The following is a 27868-nucleotide window of genomic DNA, read 5'->3' on the forward strand; positions in this document are numbered from 1 at the left end:
TTCCTTGTAATGGGTCATACTGCAAAGTTTGCAGTATGACCCATTACAGGGAATTAATGTAATCAATCTAATACAGGTATAGGACCAGTTATCCAGAATGCTCAGGACCAAGGGTATTCCGGTAATTTGGATCTCCATACCTTAAAGGTGGCCATACACGCACCGATATTATCGTACGAAACCTCGTTTCGTACGATAATCGGTGCGTGTATGGCATGTCGGCGAGTCGACCGATATCGCAGGAAGCTGCTGATATCGGACGACTCGCCGATCGGACCAGTTTGAAAATTTTGATCGGGCGCCATAGAAGGCGCCTGACCAAAATTCTCCCTTCAGAGCTGAATCGGCAGAAGGAGGTAGAAATCCTATTGTTTCTACCTCCTTACCTGCCGATTCAGCCCTGAATGGTGTGTGGCGGATCTTACGATGTTTCGTGGGACCGATGGTCATACAAAACATCGTCAGATCGCCACGTGTATGGCCACCTTAAGTCTTCTAAAAAATTAATAAAACATTGATTAAACCCAATAGGATTGTTTTGCATCCAATAAGGATTAATTACATCTTAGTTGGGATCAATTACAAGGTACTGTTTTATTATTAAAGAGGAAAAGGAAATCAGTTTTAAAATTCAGAATTATTTGATTAAAATGGAGTCTATGGGAGATAGGTTTCTGTAATTCGGAGCTTTGAGGCCCCTTCCTTATAGAGTTTACAATGTAGGTTAGCACTTGAAATGCATTCTGGGCTTTAAAATATAAGTAAAATAATAATAAGTATAGAGATTCAGTGCCATGTGGCAAGAAATTTGATGAGGCTCCTGCCCCATAGAGCTTACACTCTAAGATAGCACTTTAAATGCCTTCTGGGCTTCAAATTTCAGCCTAGTCATTAAAACGTCTTCTGTGAATTAGAGACAGCTACCAAGAAAGTTCCACTTATACCCGAGTCAGACCAAATAACTTTTTCCGTATCAATGGTAAGGGACCAGTATGGTCGAGTCCAGAGCCCCTTCCAAGGGCGTCGCCTCGTTCCAGAGCAGTGTCATTATGAGCGGGCGTGTTTGTGGTCCGTACCGTGGGCGGGACAGTGTATTGGGCTGCGCTGGGAGGGCGGGCTTTTGCGCCTGGGCTTGTGACTTTTCACTGGAAAAGTTATGGCAGCTTCGCCTGAGCTCTCCCGGCATATGGTACGGCATATTTGTGTTTATTTGCTTGGAATATTTCTGTTTCTCTTGGAGTAGGTAGCGGAAAGGAATGTAACTCTGGCAGCTGAAGACGGAGAAGTGAGAAAACTTTGGAGGCGATTAAATGCGGGGCAAATATAGGGGCATGGGGGATGGTACGGGCACGGTGGGACTCTAGGAAGGAAATGCGGCTCACAGGGGCTCAGAGCAATGTAATGACTGATCAGGGAGAAGCTACAGGCTAATGGGAGACATGGTGGGGACGTGCGATTTTTATTGGGGGCTCGGTGTGGGGCATGTCGCCATAGCCTGGGGGTACATGTGGTGCGGCGCCAAGTGTCGAACGAGATTCCACTTGAACAGCCATCGGTACTGGCCTGAGTATAGTCTTATATTCCGCGCCCAGGGCATTTCCTGTAGGGATACACCGTATAGTCGGAGAGTAATACATCACAGCTGTCAGATTGCAGCAGGCGGGTAGTTATTGTGTTGTGGCATAGTCTGATTCCAGAACTACAACTAGGACCATACGGCCAGCCTAGTTTGCTTACTGTAGTACAGCAGGCATCGCTACTGAGGGACACATGCAGTGGGGGGGACATGACACACCCATAGGAGCAACTGCAAATCTCACAAACGCACACACAGCTGTTTCTGCCCAGACACTGGCCTCTCTGTGCCACTGGATGGCCTGAGGCCTTTCCTCTCCCATTCATTGTGTTCCGTGTCACTGAGAGAAGCTGCCTTGTACATTACTAACTACTTTGGCAGCTGGGTTGGAGGGGGGGAGACATAGTTTAGGAGATAACGTTGTTGTTGCAGTTTGTTGTGCAGACATTCTTTCCATTGCTTGTTGTGTGACCTGATGATTTGGCATTGTTTGTTTACAGGGGGGTGTGATGGGGGCGGGGGTGTCCAAACATTGCTAACCCAAACTTGTACTCCAGTTACCAGCAGCTACATAGTTGCACTCTTTCTGGCCACTAATATCCCTTAGAACAGCAAGTCATGTTGTACTCTAATTTAAAGTTGTCAAGACTTAAACATTTTTGTGCCTTTGGTACAGGTGCAATCTAAAGCACTGCAGCCACAGAAATGTTGTCCCTAAAATATATTAATATGTCAAAATGATTAAGACGACTGCTCACATCAAATCATTTGTTCAGGTACCACCATATCATGTCACCAGCATCAGTATCATTCATTGTATTTATGCTTCATTTATTTTGTGTAGCTTTTAAAAATCATAATAAATGTGTGTGGTGGATCGGTGCATACTTGTATGTAGACACAGGCTTTACAGATTGTGGTTTGCATGCATATTTTGTTTTGGAGGCCAGCAGATGTCCCTATAATCACCACAATTTATATCTGGAGCATCATTACTTAGCAAGGTAGCTTAAAGGAAATCTATACCCCTGGGCACTAAAAACCCCCTTAACTATCACTGCCTTCATCTCACACTTATCACATCGTTTTTAAGTTTAAATGCTGTCCCTATCGCTAACCCCTAGCTAAAAATGCAGAGTAGTGCAGCAGCGTACCTGGTTGACATCTTCTTAACAACTAAAGACTCTGTTGGACCGATCTTCCCTAGATGTTTCTTGGCTACAAATTCCAGCATATAAAAGAGAGTTAGGGCTCTGGCACACGGGGCGATTTCGGTAAATCGCCAAAAAAGCCTTGCAAGTCTTTTTTGGCGATTTGCGCAAAATCGCGCCGCCGCGTCTGCCATCCCGCCGGCGACTTACATGTTCGCCGGTGGGATGGCAGGGGGAAGGCAACTCGGGGAGATTAGTCGCCCGCGAACAGGGAGTTTTGCCGCGGGCGACTAATCTCCCCGTGTGCCAGAGCCCTTAAAGCAAGGGACACATGGAACCCCTGTACCCCTCCCCCATTGACCAGGCATAAAGTAGTGTACTTGGGCATTGCACCTGCACATACTTTATATCAGGGCATATAAGGGCACACCTCTGTCCTGCCATGTTATATCTATTTTGCTGCAGCCTCATTTTAGTAAATAAACTGTATACTGCCAAATAGAGGTCATAAAGAAGGCCCTGTTCATTAAGGGCGAAGATACATGGGGCAATTAATCACTGTGGCTTTTCAAAAAGTCGATTGCGGCGACTTACCCACCGCAGGGTACAAGGACTAGTCACGCACTGATTTGTGCAGTGTGGATTAGTTACCCTGACTTTTTAAAAAGTACCAGCTACTAATAGCCACATGTATCTTTGCCCTAAAGGATTAGTGACATGCAGTCAGCTTTTGAAAGTGAAGTGAAAACAGCAATTATTGTGAATGAGCAAGCGAGCATTTTACTGGGGAAGTGAAGCTGATTCTTCTTCTTCTTATTAATATTATTATGAATAACAAGCATTTATAAAGCACCAGCACATTCCACATTACTGTACAATTACTGTACAATATAAAGGTGTATGCGTGAAACAAATACTGACAGCTATAGGAATTAAAGAGGGACCTGCTAAAGAACTTAGATGTCTTTCTTCCCCCATGTCTTGAATAGTAGTTAGTGGTAATCTAAGCTTATCTGCTGTCCCTGGTTCCCCATCAGTATTCACCAACTCCTCTAACTGTACCTATTCAATGACTTTCTGGCATGCAGCCTGCTGTGGATTTGAACAGAAAGCAAAGTGATCCCATGTGAGTGAATGGAATGCCAGTTTGGAGGTGGCTGAGATGTGTATACAAGTACACCAGCTAAGCTTGGCACAAAGGCTACCCAGACATGTTGACATGTTGAATGAACAGCATTCTTGAAGCCAGGGAAGTCATAGGAAAAAATATCTAGCTGCTAAAGGTTTTAGGTTTTAGTCTTCTTCCGTTCATATATCGGTTGTACGTTTAAAGGACAAGGAAAGGCAAAGTCACTTGGGGGTACCAAAATGTTAGGCACCCCAAGTGACTTTAATCGCTTACCTCGTACCCCGGGCTGGTGCTCCTGTATGGAGAAAACAGCACCAGCCCGGGGTACCTGTAGCACAGCACTTCCTCTTTCCTGCTTCCTTTCTGAAAATGCCAGCGGTTGGCGCATGCGCAGTAGAGTTAAAAGCCGACTTTTCTGTTAAAAGTTTGGCTTTTCACTCTACTGCGCATGCGAGCGCAGGGAACCCGGAATGAGGAAGTGATCGCTGCTACCCCGGGCTGGTGCGGTTTTCTCCGTACAGGGGCACCAGCCCGGGGTAAGCGATTAAAGTCACTTGGGGGTGCCTAATATTTTGGCACCCCCAAGTGACTTTACATTTCTTTCTCCTTTAACGGCAATGATCTAAAACTAACATTTAGACTGAAATTGTGGGATATACCCTAAAAATAACAAATTAGAGGATGTTCTGAACATGAAATAGTTGGCAGACACCAATGGTACAAAAAGTTCCATTGTCGGTCCCCCAAGGATATTGTCCGATACACAATACATGCACAGATTTTATTGTTATCCTACTGAAATTTTCTAACCTGGCCAGTCGACTAAACAACCGATCGGCATTGTACGTAAATTGGGGAAATTATAATGCTGAGCCCAGATTTCATTGGTATGTGTATGGCCAGTTTAAGACTAAGGTTTACCAAAATAATCAGATATTCTGTGCAAAGGAAAGCACTTTTGCAAAATATGCTGTTTGGTAGTATCCATTTAAGTGGTAGCTTGATACTGGTCAAACGAATCAACGGCTTTATCAATGGAAAATTTAGTGAACTTTATACTAGGCTGTGTGATGGTAAAACAACTTTCAGGATATTGAATGGTACAGGCTGCTTTCCTAGGGTTGCTGGTGGTTGTTTTAAGCAGAAAGCAATGTCTAACCATACTATTCTTTATATTGTTTTTAAATGGAGCCTTTTGTTTTTTAATTGGGCAGATTTTGCATACATTCAAAAATTGTGTTCTGTAGGGGAAACCACACAAGCTTCTGTCAAGCAGAAAATATTTTTGAGCATTTTCCAGCGACACTAGCTCTAATTACCAGTACATGCTGCTTGCTTTAGGCCAAAACTGTAGATCAGTCAAATGGATAATAGGTTGTGAAACTTCATATTACTATATTGTCAGCATTAGCAGCCTGGAAATGTTTCTGACTGTGTGCTCCTGTCCACCCAGCCTCTAAACTGTGCTTAAGGTGGCTTTATATACCTATACTCACCTTTTTCAGCACTTACTTTCTTAACATTAATTAGCCGAGTTATTCTGACTGTAGATACAGGGTGATCAGTGGAGTGACTATTCTGTACTGGGACCCTGCAAATCTTCAAAGAGATGCAGAGTAACAAACCCACCCAGCCCCCTTCCCCTCCCATATAATTTCTGCTTCCTGCCTGCTACCTGAAGGCCAGTGAGAATTTATATTCAACAATGCAGCAAGCAGACCCCGGGATATGTGCTCCCCCTGTCTCCCCCGCAACCAATGGGGTCTGCTTCCTCTATTGTCTACGCAGTGCTAATCAAATTATCTACAAAGAACCAAACGTGGGGTAGTTTCATTTCTGTTTGTCTGGTTTAGCCCAAAAAAAAGTATAATACATGTTTTTCAGAATTAAAACTTGAACAAGGGGTCCTTTAAGGGGAATGGCACACAAGGATATTTTTATGACCTATGAAGATTTTCATTCATCCAGTTTGTTATATTTAGTTTAAGTAAATCTAAAGTAACTGGACTTGCTAAGTAATCACTGAAGACACTTTTCACTATTCATCCGAGCAGCTTTTAAGTTCAACTGATGGATATTTTTAGTTTTCATAAACACATCACATGACATTAAAAACTCCCCAAATCACCATTCATTGCCTATGCTAGCACTTACTGAGCTATTCGTATCAGCAAACCTGCTCTTCCCAAGCCCTTTGGTACCCATGGGTGTCTACCTCTGGTGCTGGTCCACCAGCAGTTTTTAACTGGCTTTTGTAGTTTGTTATACTGACTTTTCCTGTATTTACACTGCTGCAGTGAAAAGCTTCTAGTGTATTTCATTTTGGTTATTCATTACAGTATAAGTTTTAATTACTTTTTTTGTATTAAAATTATTTGCCTTAAAATTTTCAATAATAACATTGTAGTTATATAATATATATAGTACAGATAATTCTCCAACTGCCTGTTTTTACTTTGCTTCTCTCCTAATAAGACTTGTATGACATTTAATAGTACAGCTATGGGATACCTTATCTTGAAACCTGTTATCCAGAAAGTTTCGAATTACAGAAATGCCATCTGTCATAGACTCCATTATAAGCAAATAATTCTAATTTTTAAAAATGATTTCCTTTTTCTCTGTAGTTATAAAACAGTACCTTGTACTTGATCCCAAATAAGATATAATTAATCCTTATTGGAGGCAAAACAAGCCTATTGGGTTTATTCAATATTTAAATTATTTTTAGCAGACTTTAAGTTATGGAGATCCAAATTACAGAAAGATCCCTTATCTGGAAAACTCCAGCTCCCGAGGATTCTGGATAACAGGTCCCATACCTGAACAGCTCGTATATAGCAAATCTTTGTTGTAGTGAATCCTCTAACTGTCTGAAAGCAAGATCTTGTATTACTAGAGAGCTGGAGTCCCAGAGCCACTCCTTGTATAAGGAATTCCTTTGTGCAGTAATTCTTTCCATATGTGCCATTCTCAGGCGCGCTCTCCTGAACTTTGTGACGTAACAATCCAGCCTGTTACATAGTTACACAACTAATGTAGGTTGAAAACAGACAAAGATCCAGTAATTTTTTTACTCCTCAAAATGAACCCCTATATACTCACATACATAAGCGCTAAAATGGTACTAAACTAATTGTAGATTTTGGTATCACAATAGCCTTAGATATTACGCTTGTTCAAGAAATCATCCAAGCCACAGTTGTCTTATAAATTAGCCCTGCTACAAAGGTGACTATTTTGCCTAAATGTACTCATTCAGATGATGCAATTTGCATGTTAAATGCTACCTTGTTGCTAGAGTTACCGGTACTAACCTCTAACAACCATATAACCATTTAAATTCTAAGCCTGTCGCACATCGCTACACCTACACTTTGTCTATACATACACTGCCTTCCTCCCTGAATCAAGCATTGGTACACCTATTAAAGCAGGGGAACTACTTCCACCCACAAACAGGCCATAGTTTCTGGACTGTCAATAGGTGCAGCACAGATTGGCCAAAAGAATCAGTCTCGCACCGAAAGCTGGAAATGAAATCTACTGAACATGGAAATCGTGTTAGGAAGTGCACTTGGCACACTGTGTCTGCATAAAGTAAATGACCCCTGTTCTGAGTGGTTCTGTAAAGGTTGCAGAATTTATTGGCACACATATGTTTTCACCTACTATCACATTATGGCACCAAAGCTTCTTTACAATATAAGTCTAGTGTCAGAATTATCACCTAGCCACGACATGCCAATTTCTATCGTAGTCTTGGCATTATTTCATATAATGCCACTATGTACAGTGGGTGACATGCTTTCCCCTGCAAATATTACTGAGTGAATCTAAAGGCTGATACCAACTTACTGGCCATGTATGGGGTGCACTGATGGGCCCACTGGACAGTATTGGGCAGGTACGAAAATTCTGTCAAACAAGCAATGCATTGACCCAGTTCTTGTCTGACAGGTCTCTCTAGGCCCCACTGTATTATGCTAATGTTTGCTTTAGGGCCAACAATCTGATTAGCCCAATTTGACCCAGCATGGGGTGGCTAAATCAGGCCCAGATCTACTCGTTTTCAACCTTGCAAAACAAGAGGATCTGGCTATATATGGCCAACTTAACTGTGGAAGAATAATGCTTCAATAATAAGAAAATTATTGCTAATTGATATCCATTATGTATGATAATACATTAATAATGACTTTATATAAATTAGCAATAAAATGTATAATAAACTAGTAATTGAATTTGGCTTTTGCAGTGGCGCCATATAAAATCAGCAGAATTTATAGAAGAATATAGAGAATACGTAAATGGGCTATCACAAGATGAATTTGGTTCATTGCATAAACATAGGATCTGTGTTAACACAAATAGATTTGCAGCATTCATGAGAAAGTAAGTCATAGCCAATTTTAAATGAAATGGATGCTAAGTCTGCTTTAGATCACTGTCAGGAGTTTAGTGCTGGTGACTTTAGGCTCAGAGTGTTTTGAGCTGAGCAGTTTCTCTACAGTAACTCTCTCCAGCACATTCTTTGCCTGAATTCCACTGGACAATATATTTGCCATGTAACACATGTATCTGATGTGACCATTTCCTAATCCTTCCTGTTGCCTAATTCTCACCTCTACTTAGGGGTAGCCAACTCCTCTTTCTACAGCTCTATTGGTTCCATTCTTTAAAGGACCATGTACAGATTGAGTTCTGTTACCACGTACGTGTAAAAACTGTGAGTTTGATTCAGAAATACTGCCATATTTTATATAAATTAGCTGCTGTGTAGCAGAATAAGGTAAGACATCTGGAGAAGAACAAAAAAGCAGTATCTGTCTAAAGGTCCCCATACACGGGCCGACTATAGCTGCCGATATCGGTCCCTTGGACCGATTCGGCAGCTAATCGGCCCGTGTATGGGGAGAGCAGAGCGGCCTGGCCGACCGATATCTGGCCTGAAATTGGCCAGATCTCGATCGGCCAGGTTAGAAAATCCGGTTGGATCGGGGACCGCATCGGCTCGTTGATGCGGTCCCCGATCCGACTGCCCCATTGCCGCCCACATAATCCGATCGTTTGGCCCCAGGGCCAAACAATCGGATTATTTTTTTTTTTACCTAAATGCTCCCCGATATCGCCCACCCGTAGGTGGGGATATCGGGGGAAGATCCGCTCGCTTGGCAACATCGCCAAGCGAGCGGATCTGCTCGTGTATGGCCACCTTAAGAACCATTTACAAGTAACTTCAATTCCATTGAAAATGTTTACTTAATGTATGTTGGAAAGGTGCTAAAAATTAAATTTTATATCCAAGAAATTAACTCCTGACTAACTAACACTTTTATATAGTTTGATAAATATGTCAATCGCGTTAAATTCCTTTTCTGTAAGATTGCCCCTTAGTTTAGTTATGGTGACCCACCTTCTTCAAGAAGTCTAAATTCTATTTCAATTTCAGCATGATGTGTTTATTGGAATTTGTTTCCCCCAAGGTTTACCAATCAAATCTTGGAATGAGATCTCCCCAGAACAGCAATCCAGACATTCAAGATGCTCACAGAGTAAGTTAATCTATAGTCTTTCAGGTTTACATTTCTATTATAAAGATGTTTTAAGTATTACTCATTAGGTAGCATTCACAGTGTCCCACAAATTGTGCAAAGTATAAAAAAGGCTGCAATCGGCCATTTGTTTTTGCACTTTGCCCAGAGTGTGGACAAATCCTTGTCCAGGTAATCCAGCTTTGGGTTTTAAATAATTTGAACTGCCAAAATCTGGGCACCTTTTAATTGCCGTAAGAATGATATAGGCATTGGATCTCTTATCAGCAAACCCAATGTCTAAAAAGCTCTGAATTACAGGAAGGCCATCTTCTATAAGGGTCTATTTTAAGGAAATAATTCTATTTTTTTTTTTTTTTTTCTTTTAATAAAATGATTTTCCTTTTCTCTGTAATAATAAACCAGTACCTATTTTGATGATAAGTAATCTGTATAACTACATATTGGTGGCAATTATTTTAGGCTTATTTAATATTTAAATGTTTTTAGCAGATTTAAGATAGGATGATCCTTTTTACAGGAAATAAACTTCAGAAATTCTCAGGTCCAAAGCATTCTGTAGAAACTTCCAAGAATGTATTCTCTTTTAATTATCCTGTCTCATGATATATTATAAACACTTATTTTCCTATTTTCATTTATTATTTTGTTTTCTCCTAGCATAATGAAACTTCTAGGAGCTTGCCTTTATCTGGACACGTTGGATTTGACAGTTTACCTGACCAATTAGTTGAGAAATCAATTCGCCAGGGATTCTGTTTCAACATACTTTGCATTGGTATGTAGAGGTTATTTTTCTGTATTTAAAGAGTGAAAATATTGCCTGCAACCTGTTAATTTTAACGGCTTCTCTCTCACTTTTAGTAATTAACATTTTTTCTTTTTTTTTAGTAAACCAGTACATTGCTTAAGGGGGAATATAGTAGCTTTAAGGAGAATATAGTAACAGGTGCAAATATTTCTTTAGGTCTAGTAATCCCTGAGCAGTTATCGTTTATTGGTCTGTTGCTGAGAAAATAATGAAGTCAACTTTGGAAATATCTTCAAATAATGGGGCAGGTTGAAATTAGGTATATTATAGGAGAAGGAAAGGCATTTGAATAATGCTATTTATTCTGCAGAAAGCTTTACTATACCTGAGTAAACAGTCCTAGAAGCTTTCTCTGTTTAAGATAGCAGCTGCCATTTTAGCTTGGTCTCCATAGCTTCCTCCTGCAGCTCTAGCCACTTGTAGCATAGATCACACATTCTGATGGGAGGGGGTGAATTTTTATGAGGGGGAAAAAGGGGAGAGCTGCGCAGACTCTGGCCTGGGGAATGAACCATTTAATTAAGAGAGGAATTCAGATACCGAAGAACATGTTTACAAAAAAGGAGACAAGAAATCCTGTGTTTCTTTTGATAGACTCAGTGCAGCTTTTCTGTGAGTGCTTCTGGCTGTATTTACATATAACTTTCTGGTAAAGCTTACTTAGTTTTTACCTTTCCTTCTCCTTTAAAATAAAAATTCTGAAAATTAAAAATACTACTGATGAATTGGGTGAACTATGGCAAAGTTATACAAGGTGAAAATTCACACTTAACTAAATACACCCAATGTTTCTGGTCAGAAATGATGTGTGTAAATAAGTATTTTCTGTGACTTTGTTTTTTAGGGGAAACTGGCATTGGAAAATCAACATTAATTAACACACTATTCAACACTAACTTTGAAGAACAGGAAACCAGCCATTTTGAGTCATCCGTAAAGCTAAAAGCACAAACCTATGACCTCAAGGAAAGCAAAGTTCATTTAAAATTGACTATTGTAAATACAGTTGGATTTGGAGATCAAATAAACAAAGAAGACAGGTTAGTGTTTGTATAATACATAATTAATATGTCCTTGTTATCAGCATTTTGGGGGGATTCAGGATTCCTGAAATACTGAATTCCACTGCACTGTACAAGTCAGTCTGTGGTTTAAGAGGCAAAGTGCCAAAATATTATACATGTGTTTGGTTCCTCTTTTTCTTTAATGAGTACTACATGGTGATGTCCATCGAAGAAATCCAGAAAACCATGGCATCACAGAAAATCAATTTAAGGAGGCGCGTGGATGAGATTTCTATATAAACTATTATGCTACAACTATATACTACTACTATATATAAGTAATTTTCCAATACACTTTAATTAAAAATGTTCAGTGGTGTTATTCATAAATGTAAATGCATTTAAAAGCATACATTTGTTTTTTTCTTTCTGTTCACTGGTTGAAACATTGTAGCAGAAATTATTTCTCCTTCAGGTCTGTTAATTATGGCTTGTGCTCAATTGTTTCAGAAGTGAGATTCAGTAGAGTATATAAACAAAAGTTACTAAGAATTTTCTTTTATCTTGAATTTTTTTTACGTGGACATCCCTATAGAACAGATGGGTTACAACACAATAATAGAATATATATATATAATAGTTTAAGTGTTAAAAGACAAAAGGAAGGAAGTCCCTGTCATATAATGCTTGTAGTCCAGTAATTCAGTATTCATGTTATTAAAAGATGTAACATCTATGAAATACTTTAATATGTTTCATGCAATATTTTTCAGCTACATGCCTATTGTGGACTACATTGACAAACAGTTTGAAGTGTATCTGCAAGAAGAGTTAAAGATTAAACGTTTGCTATATGCATATCATGATACTCGTATTCATGCCTGCCTTTACTTCATTGCACCTACTGGCCATTCCCTAAAGTCCCTTGATTTAATAACTATGAAAAAGCTTGATAGCAAGGTATGATATTATTTTATTTCTATCCTAAAACATTCTCTGATTATTAATGTTTATGGTTGTCCAATATGTTGATACCCTGAAGGGAATACAGAAAATGTTGCTAAAGGTAAAGAACATTAAGGACCATGACTTTTAGTAGCTTAGAAGGTAATATTACACTATTTACATTAAGCAGACATTACCTCAGAAGATGCATTGCAAGGAGGAGCAGCAGCAGAGCTGCAAGATGTATTCCAATAAAAATATGTTGCAGTCAACTTACATATAGATAGTGATTGGTCTTACTGGTAAGACTGGGCTTGATGTAGTTGACCTGTGGGACCTGCATGGGTAGCAGTTGTTCAGTACATACAGGGGAATGTAATATAGGTCGCTAACAGCAAAAATTGTTGCATTGTGAACAATTTTGTGTTTGTGTGGGTATAAAATACTGTTTTTAACCCTTTGCATCTCTTGAAACAGTAGGATAGTGATTACCATTTTTTTTTACTTTGCAGTGTGCAGTTTATGGGAAAAAAAAAGCTTTTAATGAAAAAGTATTTATTTTCATGCTGAAATTTACACCATCTTTAAGCACGTCTTAAACATTCACAAGGCACAATTAAAATTTGCAGTGCAATAAGTCTTCTTATTTGAACACAAATTTTTCAGTTTGTTAATTTTATTCTATTCCCCCTTTAGACTTCATTATAAGCCATCTGTAGCTGGGGAAATTGTGCAGCCCTATGCTACCATGTAGGCAAATGTACATCAGTTTGATTCTGAAAAGTGCTCTTTACACATTAAATATTCTTCAGAAACAAAAATGTTCCCTTCTTATATTTGTCTTCTTGTTTTAAAATCTAAACCTTAAAATCTAAAATCTATAAGATACCATGACCATGACAGTTCCATGCAGTAAATGACACACACCTCTGGCGTTCGTCAGCTTAAGCAATATTTCATAAGCTAAAAGACACTAAACAATGCAGTTCACATTGTGAAAAAGGGACTTGTAGCTATGGCAACACAGTTTTAATGCTACAGTAATTTCTCTCTGTGTCAACAAACTGCCTTAGGCATCTTGAGAATATACATTTACAAGCTATGCTTTGCTAGCAATATGTATTGCATGACCTCACTGAGCTGGCTGCTAAAACTGTTAAGCAGACTTCTCGTGTTCATATTTAGGATCTCAATACCTAAAGAGATATGAAATGTGGGAGATATGATCCTGTAGAATGGAAGCTTTGAGGTTTTTTTGTAATACATTTAGGAAAGCATTGCAGTTGGGTCGATAGGAGTAGAAAGATATATTCATGGATATATCCATGGATTTGTCAGACTGTGCTCTTTCCAGAAATGTGGTTTCTTGGGGATAAACTTGCTGTTAGTTTTTGGCTTTAAATTCTAGAGTATGCAGATATCTGGTGGTGTACTGCTTTTGATCTATGCAAGTTACAAATCTCCATAAAACTAATGGCGTGTTTAGGAGACATGGGATTTTTCAAATCATTTGTATTGAAAACTGAATTCAGTGGGTTGGTAATATATTACACACCCTCCAGCGAAAACAATGGCAACATTTTCTTCCCAGGTCAGTGACCCTCTATGGGAAAAAATGCTCCGTCTGGGAACTATTTATTGCAGCACCATGCCTCCATCTTAACTTGCTTTACCAGTTATCCTAATGTAGATTTAAAACTACTGCTTATGGGTCAGCATCAGCAGAGACATGGGAAAGCAAATAGCATTTCCGGGGTACCATCCACTTGATGCTTTGGCGTGTACTTTGTCAGTCATAAAAGTACTGGTGCACTTTTTGGCAGGAGATTTTTAAGCATTAATGGCCATGCAAGGATGTGTACCAACACTTTCAGGTAATTGCCCTTTAAATTGATTAAAGGAGGATTTCAAGCATTTTGACCCCCTTCAAAGTACAAAACTGCACATTGCATTTTCCTAAATCATACATTTGTGAACTGCCATCATTATTCTACCACTGGTTTTCTTGAATACAGAATATTATGAAGCAGATTGATAATTAAGTTTATTGGATCTTATCCAAGAGCTGTGTTTTATATACCTAGACATTGCTGAAATATTCTTTTTATGCTTTGTTTCCACAGGTAAACATAATTCCTGTCATTGCTAAAGCCGATGTGATTTCTAAATCAGAACTGCACAAATTCAAAAGTAAATTGATGAGTGAACTTATCAGCAATGGTGTTCAGATATATCAGTTTCCTACAGATGATGAAACTATTAACAAAATTAACTCCTCTATGAATGTAAGTTTGCATTGCATTTGACATCTTTGTTGCCTTATGTTTCTTTGCTAATTTGCCACATTATTTTGTCACTAGCCACTGTTAGTTGGGCAGTAATTATAAACATATTATGTACGTACGATAGAATAGTGATACTGAGAAGTATGTAAAATGGGAATCTGTGTATATTTTTTTCAAAAAATAGGAAGGATGAGGAAAGTGTGTACAGAGCATTCCACTTTGGATATGTGCATAAAAATGTGAACTCATGCAGGGTTAATCATGTTGATCTGCCTAAAACGCTGCAAACATGGTGCCAGCTTTGTTGATGCTGGTAATTTCCTTGTGACTTTGGGAAGGATTGAAAGACTGCTTTTACAAACCTAGACACTTACTTTAGATCATAAGCTATAGTTGTGTTAAAAAATCTTTTCCTTTTAGCTACAAACTTATATAAAGCAAATTGCAACTGAAGTAACAAAACATCCTGTATTTAAAGCAGTGCCATTCCTTACGGCATGTATTTTGAGTCTAGAAGAAACAACCACCTAGCTATACAGTAAAGGAAAAGTGTGTTGTTGCATATACTTACCTAGGCATCAGGAAATTAATTAAGTATATTATCTGTTTAAGGCACAGCTTCCATTCGCAGTGGTAGGAAGTATGGAGGAAGTCAAGATAGGAAACAAAATGGTGAAAGCTCGGCAATATCCTTGGGGAATTGTACAAGGTAAAAATGATCCTATCATCCTGTAGAAACCATTTAGAGCAAGTCATTCATTGATCAGCATTCTGTAAAATTATGTAATAAATGCTTGTCGCACACAATAATTAAATGAATAAGACCTAATTGTAATTTAACAGCAGTGCAGTTGTTCACCAAAACTCCTTCATAGCAGACTCTTCATTTTAATCGCAACTTTTAGAAAATATTTGTGTTGTGGAGATGCAACCCTTATGCATGTAACTGTGAGTTATGGATGCTCCTGGTTAGGGATGCTTTCTTATGCTAACTGGTAGTCACTTTATATTATGATTTTATTTGCCAGGGGGCTAGAATGCATTTGATCTGGATACACTGAAACAGTAATACATGTAGTATGACAGCTTGCCCAAACTGATCCTATATTTAATGCACTCCCTTGTGGTTGTTTAGCACTGTTAGCATATTTTAGTCTTACTGCAGAGTTTCATGTGACTGATAGTTCTCTGATAATAATGACAACAAGGTTTAGTTAAAACAGTTTGGTCATAGGCAAATAAACATCCACTCACCCAGCACCAGTTATAACACATGATACACTTTCTGATGTGCAGGTACAAAAACAAGCCCAGACAAACAGCTTAAAGCATTTAAACATTAGAAAATAAAACAGAAAGGGACAGGATAGTAGCATAGGTGAGCACACGAGAGATTGGAAAAGGGAGGGGGAAGTGGAATTCAAGAAAAAAGGAAGTGGTACCAGAGAAAAGGTAATCTGAGAAAATGGGAAAAGAGGAAGGAGAAGAATAAAGGATATGAAAATAGAAAAAGGGGTGAGAGAAAAGTACTACAAGGCAAGACACAAATTTATTGCAATATATAATGAAAATAGACCAGAACATAAAAAGGGCTTTATTTGAAAAATATATTTTTACTTGTCATGGGGTTTTTAATGAAACATGACTCCAACCAAATCACTAAATTCAAAAACGAAAAACAAATACAAAATAAAAAACCCTACTGGTACCCTGATAGTAGAGCAGAAAAAAAGATCCACAGGAAATTCATATTTTTCACTGCACTTGATTTAGCTAATCTACATAGAAACCACTGCAAAGCAAGTGCTTATTTGTGAATTTCTGGTTAGGAGGCAAGCTTTGATTGCATAAAAACCCAATGTAATTGCCAAACAGAGCCTTCTGTGGGCTTTCAGTCAACATAGGGGCCACCAAATAGGCAATTATAGCTCTTGTTGGCACAAGATTGGGCATTGCAATTGGTCTTCATTTTGTATTATTTGTTATTTCATTTTTAGTTCAGGAGCTCTCCAGTTTGGAGTTTCAGCGGTTATTTGGTTGCTAGGGTCCAAGTTACCTTAGTAACCAGGGTGTGGTTTGGATTACAGACTATTATATAAATATAAGAGGGCGTGAATAGAAAAAAAAAAAGTTACCAAAAAGTAACAAAGCTGTAGCGTCACAAACCGATAGTTTTTTGGCTGCTGGGGTCAGTGACCCCCATTTAAAAACTGCAAAGAGTTGCAAGAAGGAGGCAAATAATTCAGAAACTCTTAACAAATAAATAATGAAGGCCAGTTGAAAAGTTGCTTAGGTCATTCTGTAACATGCTAAAAGTTAGCTTAAAGGTGAACCACCCCTTTTACACTGATTTCATGATAAATCAGATTCTTAGTAAAGTACATGATTCAGAGATGCAGTAAAACAGTCCTATGCTGCAGGATTCATATGAAAGGATGATTTGGTGTGGTTATAGGTTTTTGAATTCAAAGAGATGATCAATAATCATTTAAAGATATATTTGGCATGCAGTGTTTTTTATGCATTTAAGCACACAGCAATGCAAATATGAATTGATTTTAGTCTGTCCCGTGGGTCTGTATCCAGGGAGATGACATTGCTGCTGAACACAGAAAAAATACAACATAGTACAGCCCCAGGCAATATAAAAAAAAAAAATCTCGAGTTTTTCTATGAAGGATGGACACCGGCTGCACAATTTCCATTAACCACACTGGTGTATCCTTAACCAAAAATAATTAAAGTTGTTATGGTATAGTGACACAGAACACATATTTTTTTTAAACTTATTTTTAGGGATCAAAGTGTAAATAAATATGTACAAAGATAAGGCATTGTGTATAGGCTATAGCAAAAAAGCTCATATACATATATATCTGAATGTAATTTGCTATGTTTTAATAATCCTTTTGATACTTGTTTCTTTCTTGTAACTAGTGGAAAATGAAAATCATTGTGATTTTGTAAAGTTACGGGAGATGCTGATTAGTACTAACATGGAGGATCTCAGAGAACAGACCCATTCCCGGCATTATGAGCTGTACAGGCGCTGCAAATTGGAAGAAATGGGATTCCAAGATATGGGACCTGGAGATAAGCCAGTAAGGTATGCAAGCAGGTTACTAATGGTTGGAGACATTGGGTACATTAGTTACTTAATTTGTTTTGCCAGCTAACTTTCTTGACCTCCTTCCATTAACTCTGTACAGCAATAGGCTGGTTAATTGTGCCACTGGTAATCCATTTTCTTGTTGAGATCACAACTGCCATTTTTTTTGCTGTTATATATTTGTTTGTATTTGGGGGGGTAGGCTTGTCATCAAGCTGTAGCTCTCCATCATTAGAATTAATTCTTGCTACTTAAAATAGCTTGCCGTTCGCTCTGTCCTGTAGCCTAAGGGGCACATTTACTAACCCACGAACGGGCCGAATGCGTCCGATTGCGTTTTTTCGTAATGATCGGTATTTTGCGATTTTTTTCGGAAAATTTTCGCGACTTTTTCGTTACCAATACGATTTGTGCGAAAAAACGCGAGTTTTTCATAGCCATTCCGAAAGTTGCGCAAAATCTTTCGATTTTTCGTAGCGTTAAAACTTGCGCGAAAAGTCGCGATTTTTTCGTAGTGTTAAAACTTGCGCGAAACATCGCGCCTTTTACGTTTTAATGCTACGGAAAAGGCGCGTAGCATTTTTTCGCGCAAGTTTTACCGCTACGAAAAGATCGCAAGATTTTGCGCAACTTTCGGAAAGGCTACGAAAAACTCGCGTTTTTTCGCGCAAATCGTATTGGTAACGAAAAATTCGCGATAATTTCCGAAAAGTCGTAAAGTCGCCGAAAAAATCGCAAAAAATACGAAAAAGTCACAAAATGTTCGTTTTCCAATTGGAATTTTTCCAATTCGGTCGGAATTCGTGTCTTGGTAAATCAGCCCCTAAGTGTAGTTTCTTTTACTTTAGCTAATACAGTCCAAGGCTAAAACAGTAAAGATTTGCCTATAATAAAGTAAAAAAAAATATTCCTTCATTTGAGCCATTGTTGATTTTACACTTTAGATGCAGGTGCAGAAAGAACTAAAGCAGACTATTGTGGAATAAGCAAAATATGATGTGTGCTGCAGGCACTTTCCAAACTGCCAGCAACGCAGCCACTTTGCTGTGAAAATGACGTCTTCTGTTGGATTTCAGACGAATGTTATGTTACTCTGCTCTACATCTCTGTAGTTGGATAATTTTTTCCACAGGTACTGAGGCCCTCTGTACTCTTTTGTAACTGCTCTAACTACTCTCCTGCTGTCCAGACAAATATCTGCCGTGTCTCATTTCAGTGAACATTTTGAGAATGCAGGCAGAGCAGTTACTGAATTACACAAGGGGACTTTGTAACTGTGGGGGGGAAAATGTAACTCCCTCATTTGCATCTCCCTGTAATGAACAATATATGGCTGATTTAACTTTAATGTGTATCTGTTTTTTTATTATTTTTTTCTGGGCTGAAACAGATTGTTTCAGTATGTAAAATAATTGCTTGAACCTGTGGTCCTGTTATTTAATTTGTACCAGGGATTATGGATTTGTATGGGTGCTAGTACTCAGCGTTCAGATTACTCAGAGTCTGTAAATATGTCAGTTTGTTAACCCTGCCTGTTAGGAAAATATAAATCAATAATTATGATAACAAAAAAAATTATGATCAAACTCTTCTTCTGTTTATGGCAGACTAAATCTGCCACAAATATTAATGTTTATGCACAGACCAGGGTGCATGCAATGGGGCTAGATAAAAATACGTAGAAAAAAAGCACAATATCAAGTGTTCAGTATTTTTTTCTTGCAGTTCTTTAATTTTAACAATAGATTTGCAGGTTTTTTAATCCTAATTTTTTTTTTTGCAGCTGCAACACACTCATCCTTTTAATCACTGACACATTTACCTGCTCCAACTTGCTGATTGCTGTATGATTGAGAAATCTACCAATTCGCCAGCATAACTGAATTGTCGGCAGCAGGGAAATAAATTAGATTTTTTGTAATAGAGACAGAGCCCATTTCAACATCCTCTACAATTTAGTGCATTTAGTATTCCCTCTGGAATCATGTCAATGCTTCACTATACCAAATGAAGGTGTATTACATACATACATACATACATACATACATACATACATACATATATAAATGTTTATACCCTTTTTTACTATCAAGTAAAATAGCATTTTCTATATTTTATTTTTAATCTGGTTCCTATTCAGACCACATGATGATGATTTTTTGTTAAAATGCAGTTTGAGGAAATAGCTTATGACTTACATTTGATACAATCTAAGCTGTTTCCCTTGCAGTTATTAAGCCGTTTTACATCCCTGGGGGAGTTTATGAAAGTTATATCCTGTTGATAATAAAATATTCTGCAACACTGTTGCCAAAAAAATCCTGTTCTACACAGCAGAATTTTTGTGCCAGACTCTGTTGTGAAGTAGAGGCACCCTGCAGTACTTGAGACACTTTCATTGCTGCTTTTCTTTTGTTGTCCATGTGTTTTGGTTAAGAACAAATTTATTGTTTCAAATTGTCAGTCTTATTAAGTACTCTTACTTCCTAGGTTTAACTTGCATGAAAAAGGCACATGCATAAACTTAACTAGCTGATCACTGCCATAGACAACTACTTCACATTATGCTTCCAGTTTACATATTAATATCCTAAATCAGGTACCATAATATAGTCATTTTACTAGACTAGATACAACTAAATGCATTCTAGGAAATGTTTCATTCCAGTAGGCACAGCTTACTTTTGGATTCCTCATTTTATGGTAAGGAGGCATACCTTAGTGGGTTAAAGCCCAGGCATTGCATACACTGATCTCTGAAACAGAGATTAATCCATTCCATAGATTAAAATGTGTTTGCCATATTTCAGATATATAATATACTTCTAATTGCGCATAAAGAGGGTAAAATCTATATTTACATGTTTCATTTGTTCAGCTTTTTTAATGAACTTCTGTTTTTATTTAGGATCTAAAAATGTACTGTTTTTTAAAAAAACTTTTAGGGGACTACTTCAAGGTCTGTATAGCAATGCAGGTGGATCTTATTCTTTACAAAGCTGTTTAACCTCTTAAAGTGACAGTGTAAAACTTACTTAATATGACAGATGATATTAACAAGTGCACTAGCCCAATTTAGCACCCAAGTTATTATAGCCCCATTTTCCAGAATCCAGGTTAGAACTAGGTAGCCTTTTATACAGCATATATTGAATGACTACAACTACCAGCATTTCTTTAGCAGTGGATCTGTAAGGATCCTGTCAGTGAAACACAAACTTTGACATGCTATTTAACCATGCAAATTTGTTTACTGACAAAATAAAAAATTGCCAGGAAGAAAAATCACAGCATTCTAAAGGATAAGCTGCATAGTGCTGGCAGACAGACCTGTAATTCTGGTTCACCTTGATAAATGTGCTTACCCACACTAATACTCGGCAGATGCCTTCAAGAAGTCCAGGGCTCAATTACCTACAATAAAATGTATTTTCTGCTGTAAAGGTAAAGTAAGTCCAGCAAATGACTATTTCTGTATTCCTTCAGTTTGCAGGAGACCTATGAAGCTAAAAGACAAGAGTTCTTTGATGACCTTAAGAGAAAGGAGGAGGAGATGAGACAGACATTTGTGCAGCGAGTAAGAGAGAAAGAGACTGTGCTGAAAGAGGCAGAAAGAGAGGTATTGTTAATTCATACTATTTATCCTGTGTTGTCTTACAGTGGTGCATAGAACAGCATGGTACTCTCCCATTTAGTGGTTGTTTAAAGTGAAACTGGCACATTGTTTTTATTCTAACCAGCCCCAAATCTGGGTGAAGAATTCTGGTCCTCCTGCCTGTCCCAAGCACCCTTCCCTGTGTCACACACACATTTAGCCCACATGCTTTGCTGGGGGTGGTATTGTGCTCTTTGTACATTTATACTCCAGTTTACCAGAAACTTGACACCTACACAATCTGAAATGAGGTAGTGTTACAGCAGTGCTGCAAAATAAGTGTTGATATTATGTTAAATCAACCATGGATAATCTTTACACTATGGTCAAGCCACTTACACAACATAAATAATATAAATCTGGTTACCTTCAGTCTTGGAATTACACAATTACAATAAACAGGCAGGCGCCATTTTATGGACACTTATTAAGGCAAGCTTTGCATCATGCACATTTATGTGATAGAACAAAGGACCAGATGCCCATTCTCATGCACTGGTTACACAATTAGATGGTGAGGAGGGGAATGTGAGTAGTTTAGTGACATCTAGAAGGTGCTGAATGGAGTTTAACTGAATGAAGTTAAAGATAGTGTCTGCCTGCCTCTATGTCTAAGGCATAGAGGCAGGAAAGGCAATATATGATTTACAGTTGGGATTTTTAAATCCCTTTATAATGGGTATGGATGTGTTAACAAAATAGGAATTTGTATTTCTTGTTTAATTTGAAAAGGACTTTTATTATACAGTTGCTGGGTGACAGGTCCCCTTTACCAAATATCAATTAAGAAAGTAGGTGTACTTATTTAATATTGAATTCTGTTTACCTTGCCTGGTTTCCATGTACTTTTAGCTGCAGAATAGATTTGAACAATTGAAAAGGCTCCATCAGGAGGAAAGAGAAAGCCTAGATGAAAAGAGGAAAGAACTTCAAGAAGAGATGAACAATTTTAGCAAGAGAAAGGCAGCTGCAGAATTGCTGCAAGCCCAGGCCTTCGGAAATGTTGCCAATACTAGTTTGAAAAAAGATCGTAAAACGTAAGTACATCTCTGATCACCAGCTCCAACAGTGTTGCAGAAATATGCACAGTAGCACTGTTTGCTTTGTTTATCCCCCATCCAGTTGCTTAGCCATATTTATGTTTCCTTTATATAACTTGTACATTAAAGATTTAAATGGTAATTATGATTTGCAACATATATACAGGATTTTCAATATAATTGGTCATCGCGGAAACATTTACTTGCACAAGAAGTGCAGCTTAAAAAAAGGGTTTACCACTGGGAAAGCAGTGAGCAAAGTGCACTCTATACCATCCTTTCCTTAATAAATCTTTTTCTGCAGGTCTTTGCACTTCATTTCGGAACACAGAGACCCGCAGTGTTCCCCATAAATACAGCACTGCCTCACTCCTACTTGCATGTCAATTAGATGAAAAAGTTAGGGAGAGATGGGAGGTGGAAGGTGCATTGGGGCTTATACACAGGCAGCTAAGCTGCTGACTAAAGGGTCAAAATGAATAGTCTAAATCTCACTGTGCTACACCTTTCTATAAAACAAAACTGTGGTTTATCTTTCTAATCTGGCTTGAAGATGGCCTGCTGTAGTAATTTACAAACTAACAATTCTTTGATTTTCTGCCTTTCAGATTCATGTAAATGGAAGATGGTAAGATGCTGCATAGATTAAACAGCTACAGGCCTGCCATGAGTGTCATTTGTATTCCATTTCCCTGTATTTTTTTCTGTAAAATTAATTGTATTTGATGTATCGATGCTCAAGGAGGATATTTTGGGATAACACTCTGCCAAATTTAAAGCGTTTAGCAGCACCACAATCAACACATGTCTCACTGTAAGCGCTTCGGTGTCTAATTACCTTTTGTAAGGCTGGACCTTTTGAGCCTTTCCGCTACTACTGCATGGAACCAAAGAGAAATGCAGAGAACTGCTTTCAGCTGCAGGAACATGGGAAGATTTTCTACCATTATAAACAAAAGGGAAAGGACATTTCAGTGTATATGTTTACTTTTTTATATTTTCCTATTATGAGGTGTATTGCAATAAGTTAACCCTTTCACTGGTGATAGCACAGTTACCTGCCATTACCATGCATCAGATATCACTCCATTTGTATCTAGTTGAAGTAAATCTAGAGCAACTGGTAAAAAACGTTTTACTACTGACAGGAGCAGTTTCTTCATTTCCGAACTGAAGAAGCAGCTCAATTAAGTAGTGAAGTGTCTTCAGTGATTACTGAAGTCCGGTTGCTCTAGATTTACTTCTACTAGAAATACCATGACCTGGATGAATGAAAACCTTCATAGACATCACTCCATTTGCTTTTGCAAGAAGAAGGAATAAAGAAGTGTGCGTTGAGACCAAGGAGGTTTTTGGATTAGTAGTTCTGCAACTTCTGCTGATGCTATTCCATCCCTATTTTAGATACATTTTTCTGCACTGATCTAATGTGCACTAAAAAAATCCAGCCTTACTCACCATGTAGAAAAAGTAACCCTTTATTGTGGACAAAGTATATTGATTTCCTTGGCCCCAATGCCTTATTATTAACTTTGCTGACTGCAGCATAATAATGAAAACAGGTAACCGTAAATGTGCATTATTTCAATTTAATGATACTTCGAATTACTTTGTTTAGCACCCCTGTGAAATGGTTTTCTATTTTCTACAAAAGTGGAAAAGAATGCTTTTTCTATGTATATTTTTTAACATTAACCCTTTCTATGAATATTATAGGTATTATTCTAAAAAAAATATACTTATAAAAAATAAAGATTTTAAACACCAGGTGTGTGATTTCTAAATAATGAAATAAAGAATTTTTTTTAAAGGGGAAGTCAACCACTCAAATCCTTTTTTCATAATGATCATATGCAGAATAATCAGCAGGCTTCTTTTTCATAGTTTCAGAAGTGAGAACCAGCTGTGCAGAGAACAGAAATGGACAGAGAAATACTGCTCTCACTAACAGTTGTATTTACTAAAAAATCTAAAGCGACTTACTGTCTTTAATGAATTTATATTGGGAAGCTACATTAAAGCTGAGTATATCTAAGGTCAATTACAGGAACAAATAATTGTGCTTCTTAATGGCAAGTAAATCAAGCAAAGCAATCTCTGCAAAGCAACCATTACATGAAGTCAATTGCACAGCTGTCTTGTTTTGTAAGTGTAATACCTGTTAATTGCTTGTGGTTAGTGTGTCCCTGTGATCTGTAGTTTTGTGGGTGCAACTTCATACAGAAAATTCCCTTTGCGAAACAGTATTGTGTGTCAATTTCAGCCATTGTATTCCTAAAGGTGGCCATACACGGGCCGATTGTAGCTGCCGATTCTGCAGTAGGAGGGGCATGCCCTGAAGTAGGAGGGGCATGCCCGACCGATATCTGGCCTGAAATTGGTCACATATCATTCAGGCAGGTTAAAAGATTTAGTCGGATCGGGGACCGCATGGCTCGTTGATGCAGTACCCAAACCGATTGCCCCATTGCCGCCATTATAATTCAAGGCCAAACGATCAAATTAGCCTACATTTTCCCCGATATCACCTACCTGCCAAGCGAGCGGATCTTCATGTGTATGGGCACCTTAAGAGGAGAAAAGATGTATGGTCAGAGTGGGATTGATTTGCCTGTCTGACAAATGCTAGTCCAACCTTTGTTGTTCCTTGCTGAACTTAAAGCAAAGATCCAGCCTTTTAACCCATTGTTCATGCACTGGCCTGGGCCAGGGAAGAATGAAGAAGCAGTAAAAGAAGATTGCTCTATGGTGCTTTTACAAAAATACCTTGGTCTGGTGCAGTTTTCAGCAACCAGAAGCATCAGCCTAGTGTATCAGGAAAGCTACTGTATCACTGGGGGGGTGCATAACATTTGGCACCCCTCACTCTTGGGATGCTGCAGAAATGTGGCTTTAGCCTATGAAATGTGAGGCTAGGGAATTCTTTGAAAAAGGCCCTATAACCTAAATCTTTATCCTAAACTGAAGCCAAATCAAGATCTAAAAAGGTTAAAGCAAACTATGAACTGATATTATGTATCTGCTAATTTAGCTCTGAAAAATGTGTGTGTGTGTAACCAGACAGAAAACAATGTACAACAATAAAATATTTATATATTTTTCCTCTTCCCAGGTTATTCTAAACATATCAGTTTGCATTTCTGTGGTGTATTTGTCATCTACTGTTCAAAAAGTAGAATGCAGGTTTAACAAATATTTTTGTGGTTTCTAAAGGAAATAATTCTATAGTGTTTGATTTTCTGACACATTTTTATAAGAGTTGCAGATGTTGAGTAAGAAGGAAATTAAATAAAAAAAGAGAGTAAAGCAAAAATACAGAGATTTTCTCCCATCAAACCTTAATTGTTAAATAATTAATGCTACATTCATCAGTGCTCATATTATAAATGTAATAATCAGTTGGAAAGTCTGATTTAGTAACAGATAAAATAAACTCCCCTACACATACACATATCCCCAAAAAGCATGGAATGTGTTGTTGCTGTATAAATTAAAGATAATAAATATGGCAATTTTTACCAGTATATGTGGCCTGATAACCTCTACAGATCTGTTCTTTGTGGTTTTTTGATAATCCAGATCCGCTTCTTGCAATATTAGGACTGCAGTATAATTAAAGACGAAAAGTTTTGTGTGAAACGGAAAACTTTACGGAAGTGGCAAAGGTAATGTTTTAGGCCTTACTCCAGCCCTTTATCAAGCCTACAAAATACATATGCAATCAAGTTTTATATAACCACAGGAAGAGAAGGGGCCAACAATGCTCACCCTCCATTTTACCAATAATGCTTAGTAAACAACATTGCGTCTAATATTATATTTCCCATAATGCTTAGTGAGTTTCATAACTCAGTGTCTATTAATAGTCCAACATATCCTGTGACAAAAAACAATTCACTCCATATTTTTAGCAGTTATAATATCTTACTGCAATGCAAACATGTCATGTGAGATTTCTCTGGCTCCACTTCTGAATTCAGGGGACATATCACTCCAGACCTATTCTGGATTTGGAGCTTCCACAACCTTAAATTTCATGGTCCTGAAATTGAAGGATTTCTAATCTGTTTCAGGAAAGTAAAATTTAAGCATGTGAAAGCTCCAGATATATAGTAGGGGTAGGTAGGTGTGATATGTCAACTGAATTTAGCAGTGGAGTTACAGAAATTCCACAGGAATAATAATATAATACTGGAATAGTAGATTCATGTATAGAAATGAAGTGACATATGTCAGACCCAGCTCCCATAAAGTGAAGGTGGGTACTCAACAGAAAAATACCTTCTTTAAAATGTTCTACTCCACAGGCACATCATTCTTCTTTATGTTAGTTTTAGGGGCTTTAACGCTTTCACTGCCAGCAGTTTTGGTCAAAGTGGAACATGTATTGCCAGACAGTTTTTGAACATGTTGCACTGTTTCACTTTAGGGGCCTTTCCTCGGGGGGACTTTTAGTTTACCCAGGAAAACTATATCTTTTTTTCAGGACAGCCTAAGCTTTCAAAATATGGTAGAATTTTGGTGTAATTCCAATTCTGTAACAAGATATAGGCTTCTAAATGTCTAATTCTTCTAATTCTTAATATTTTCCATAATATAAACACACATACCAGAAACAAAAATTATTTTATGCACAAAAATACAAATGATTTGGAAAGTCCCATGTCTCCTGAACGTGCCAATACCAAATATATATAGTTCTGGAGCACTGCTCCAGAAAGCTGCATACTTTAGATTTCAATGCCAAAAATTCCACTAACAGAAGGTTTATCCCAGAAAATGGGAGAGAACAGATTCTGGGGAATCGAGAGTAGGATCAATTGTCTGTCTACTCCAAACTATCAAGTCGCAATGCTTTCCTAAAGTTATTGGTTTATATCAAAATTTGTGAATTTTTTAAAAAAAATCACTTCAAAGCTTCTCCCACATAGTATTAGGTACCAAGATAAAACACCCTAAATTTGAACACCAGGGGTCCACTGAACAGTTTGATACCCAATATGTATAGGTTTACCCAAATATGTGGCATGTAGGGGCCCCAATGGGAACATACCCCCATATGATCTGTCATTTCAGCTCCTGCAAAATCAACACATTTCCATCTTTTATGTGGAATAATGCTACAAAAAAAGTACGCTCATCCCAGAAAGCCATATATTTTTGGAAAGTACACATTTCTTTTTACTCCAAAGTACCAAGTCGCAAAGCTTTCCTGTTTGCCCATTTTTATGACATTTTTAGAAAATCGCTTAAAAATGCTGCAATTTGCCGCATTTATCTCTCACAATTTCTTGCATACAGAGGCAAATCACCCCAAATAGAAACACCTAAGGTCTACTGAACAGTTTGATGGCCAATATGCATAGATATACCAAAGTCTGTGGCATGTACTGACCCCAAAATGAAAAGAGCACATAAGGATTTCTCGCCTGCCAACTCACCTTTTGCATACAGAGCCCCCTGTCAGGGTATTATGTTCCGTAACACCCCCTAACTATACAGAGAACCCCAGAAAATTATATATTTTTGGAAAGTACACATTCTGATGAATTCAAAATAGGTAAAGTTATTTTTCTACACCAAAGTTACAGATGGCAAAGCTAGACTA

General features: G+C 37.9%; 1 protein-coding gene across 2 annotated transcripts; it reads left to right on the forward strand.

The window, feature by feature from the left end:
* Positions 1 to 1129: 1129 nt before the first annotated feature.
* On the forward strand, positions 1130 to 24029 carry septin10 (septin 10). 2 transcript variants are annotated; one of them, NM_001011111.2, is given in 11 exon segments: positions 1130 to 1189; positions 9343 to 9411; positions 10072 to 10189; positions 11067 to 11262; positions 12000 to 12186; positions 14295 to 14456; positions 15069 to 15165; positions 17394 to 17562; positions 21052 to 21184; positions 22073 to 22257; positions 22869 to 24027. In NM_001011111.2, coding segments are annotated over 11 exon segments (1359 nt in total). In that variant the 5' UTR covers positions 1130 to 1156; the 3' UTR covers positions 22879 to 24027.
* Positions 24030 to 27868: the final 3839 nt, after the last annotated feature.

Source organism: Xenopus tropicalis, chromosome 2, assembly GCF_000004195.4.
Source record: "Xenopus tropicalis strain Nigerian chromosome 2, UCB_Xtro_10.0, whole genome shotgun sequence".
In the NCBI taxonomy this organism is placed as follows: domain Eukaryota; kingdom Metazoa; phylum Chordata; class Amphibia; order Anura; family Pipidae; genus Xenopus; species Xenopus tropicalis.

Bases quoted from the DNA above. Each gene is read 5' to 3' on its own strand.
- septin10 (XM_012956846.3), top strand. From the start codon at position 9,364: ATGAGATCTCCCCAGAACAGCAATCCAGACATTCAAGATGCTCACAGA. The intron at 10,190-11,066 runs GTATGTAGAGGT...TTTGTTTTTTAG, and splicing joins TTTCAACATACTTTGCATTG to GGGAAACTGGCATTGGAAAA. The intron at 21,185-22,072 runs GTATTGTTAATT...ATGTACTTTTAG, and splicing joins TGAAAGAGGCAGAAAGAGAG to CTGCAGAATAGATTTGAACA.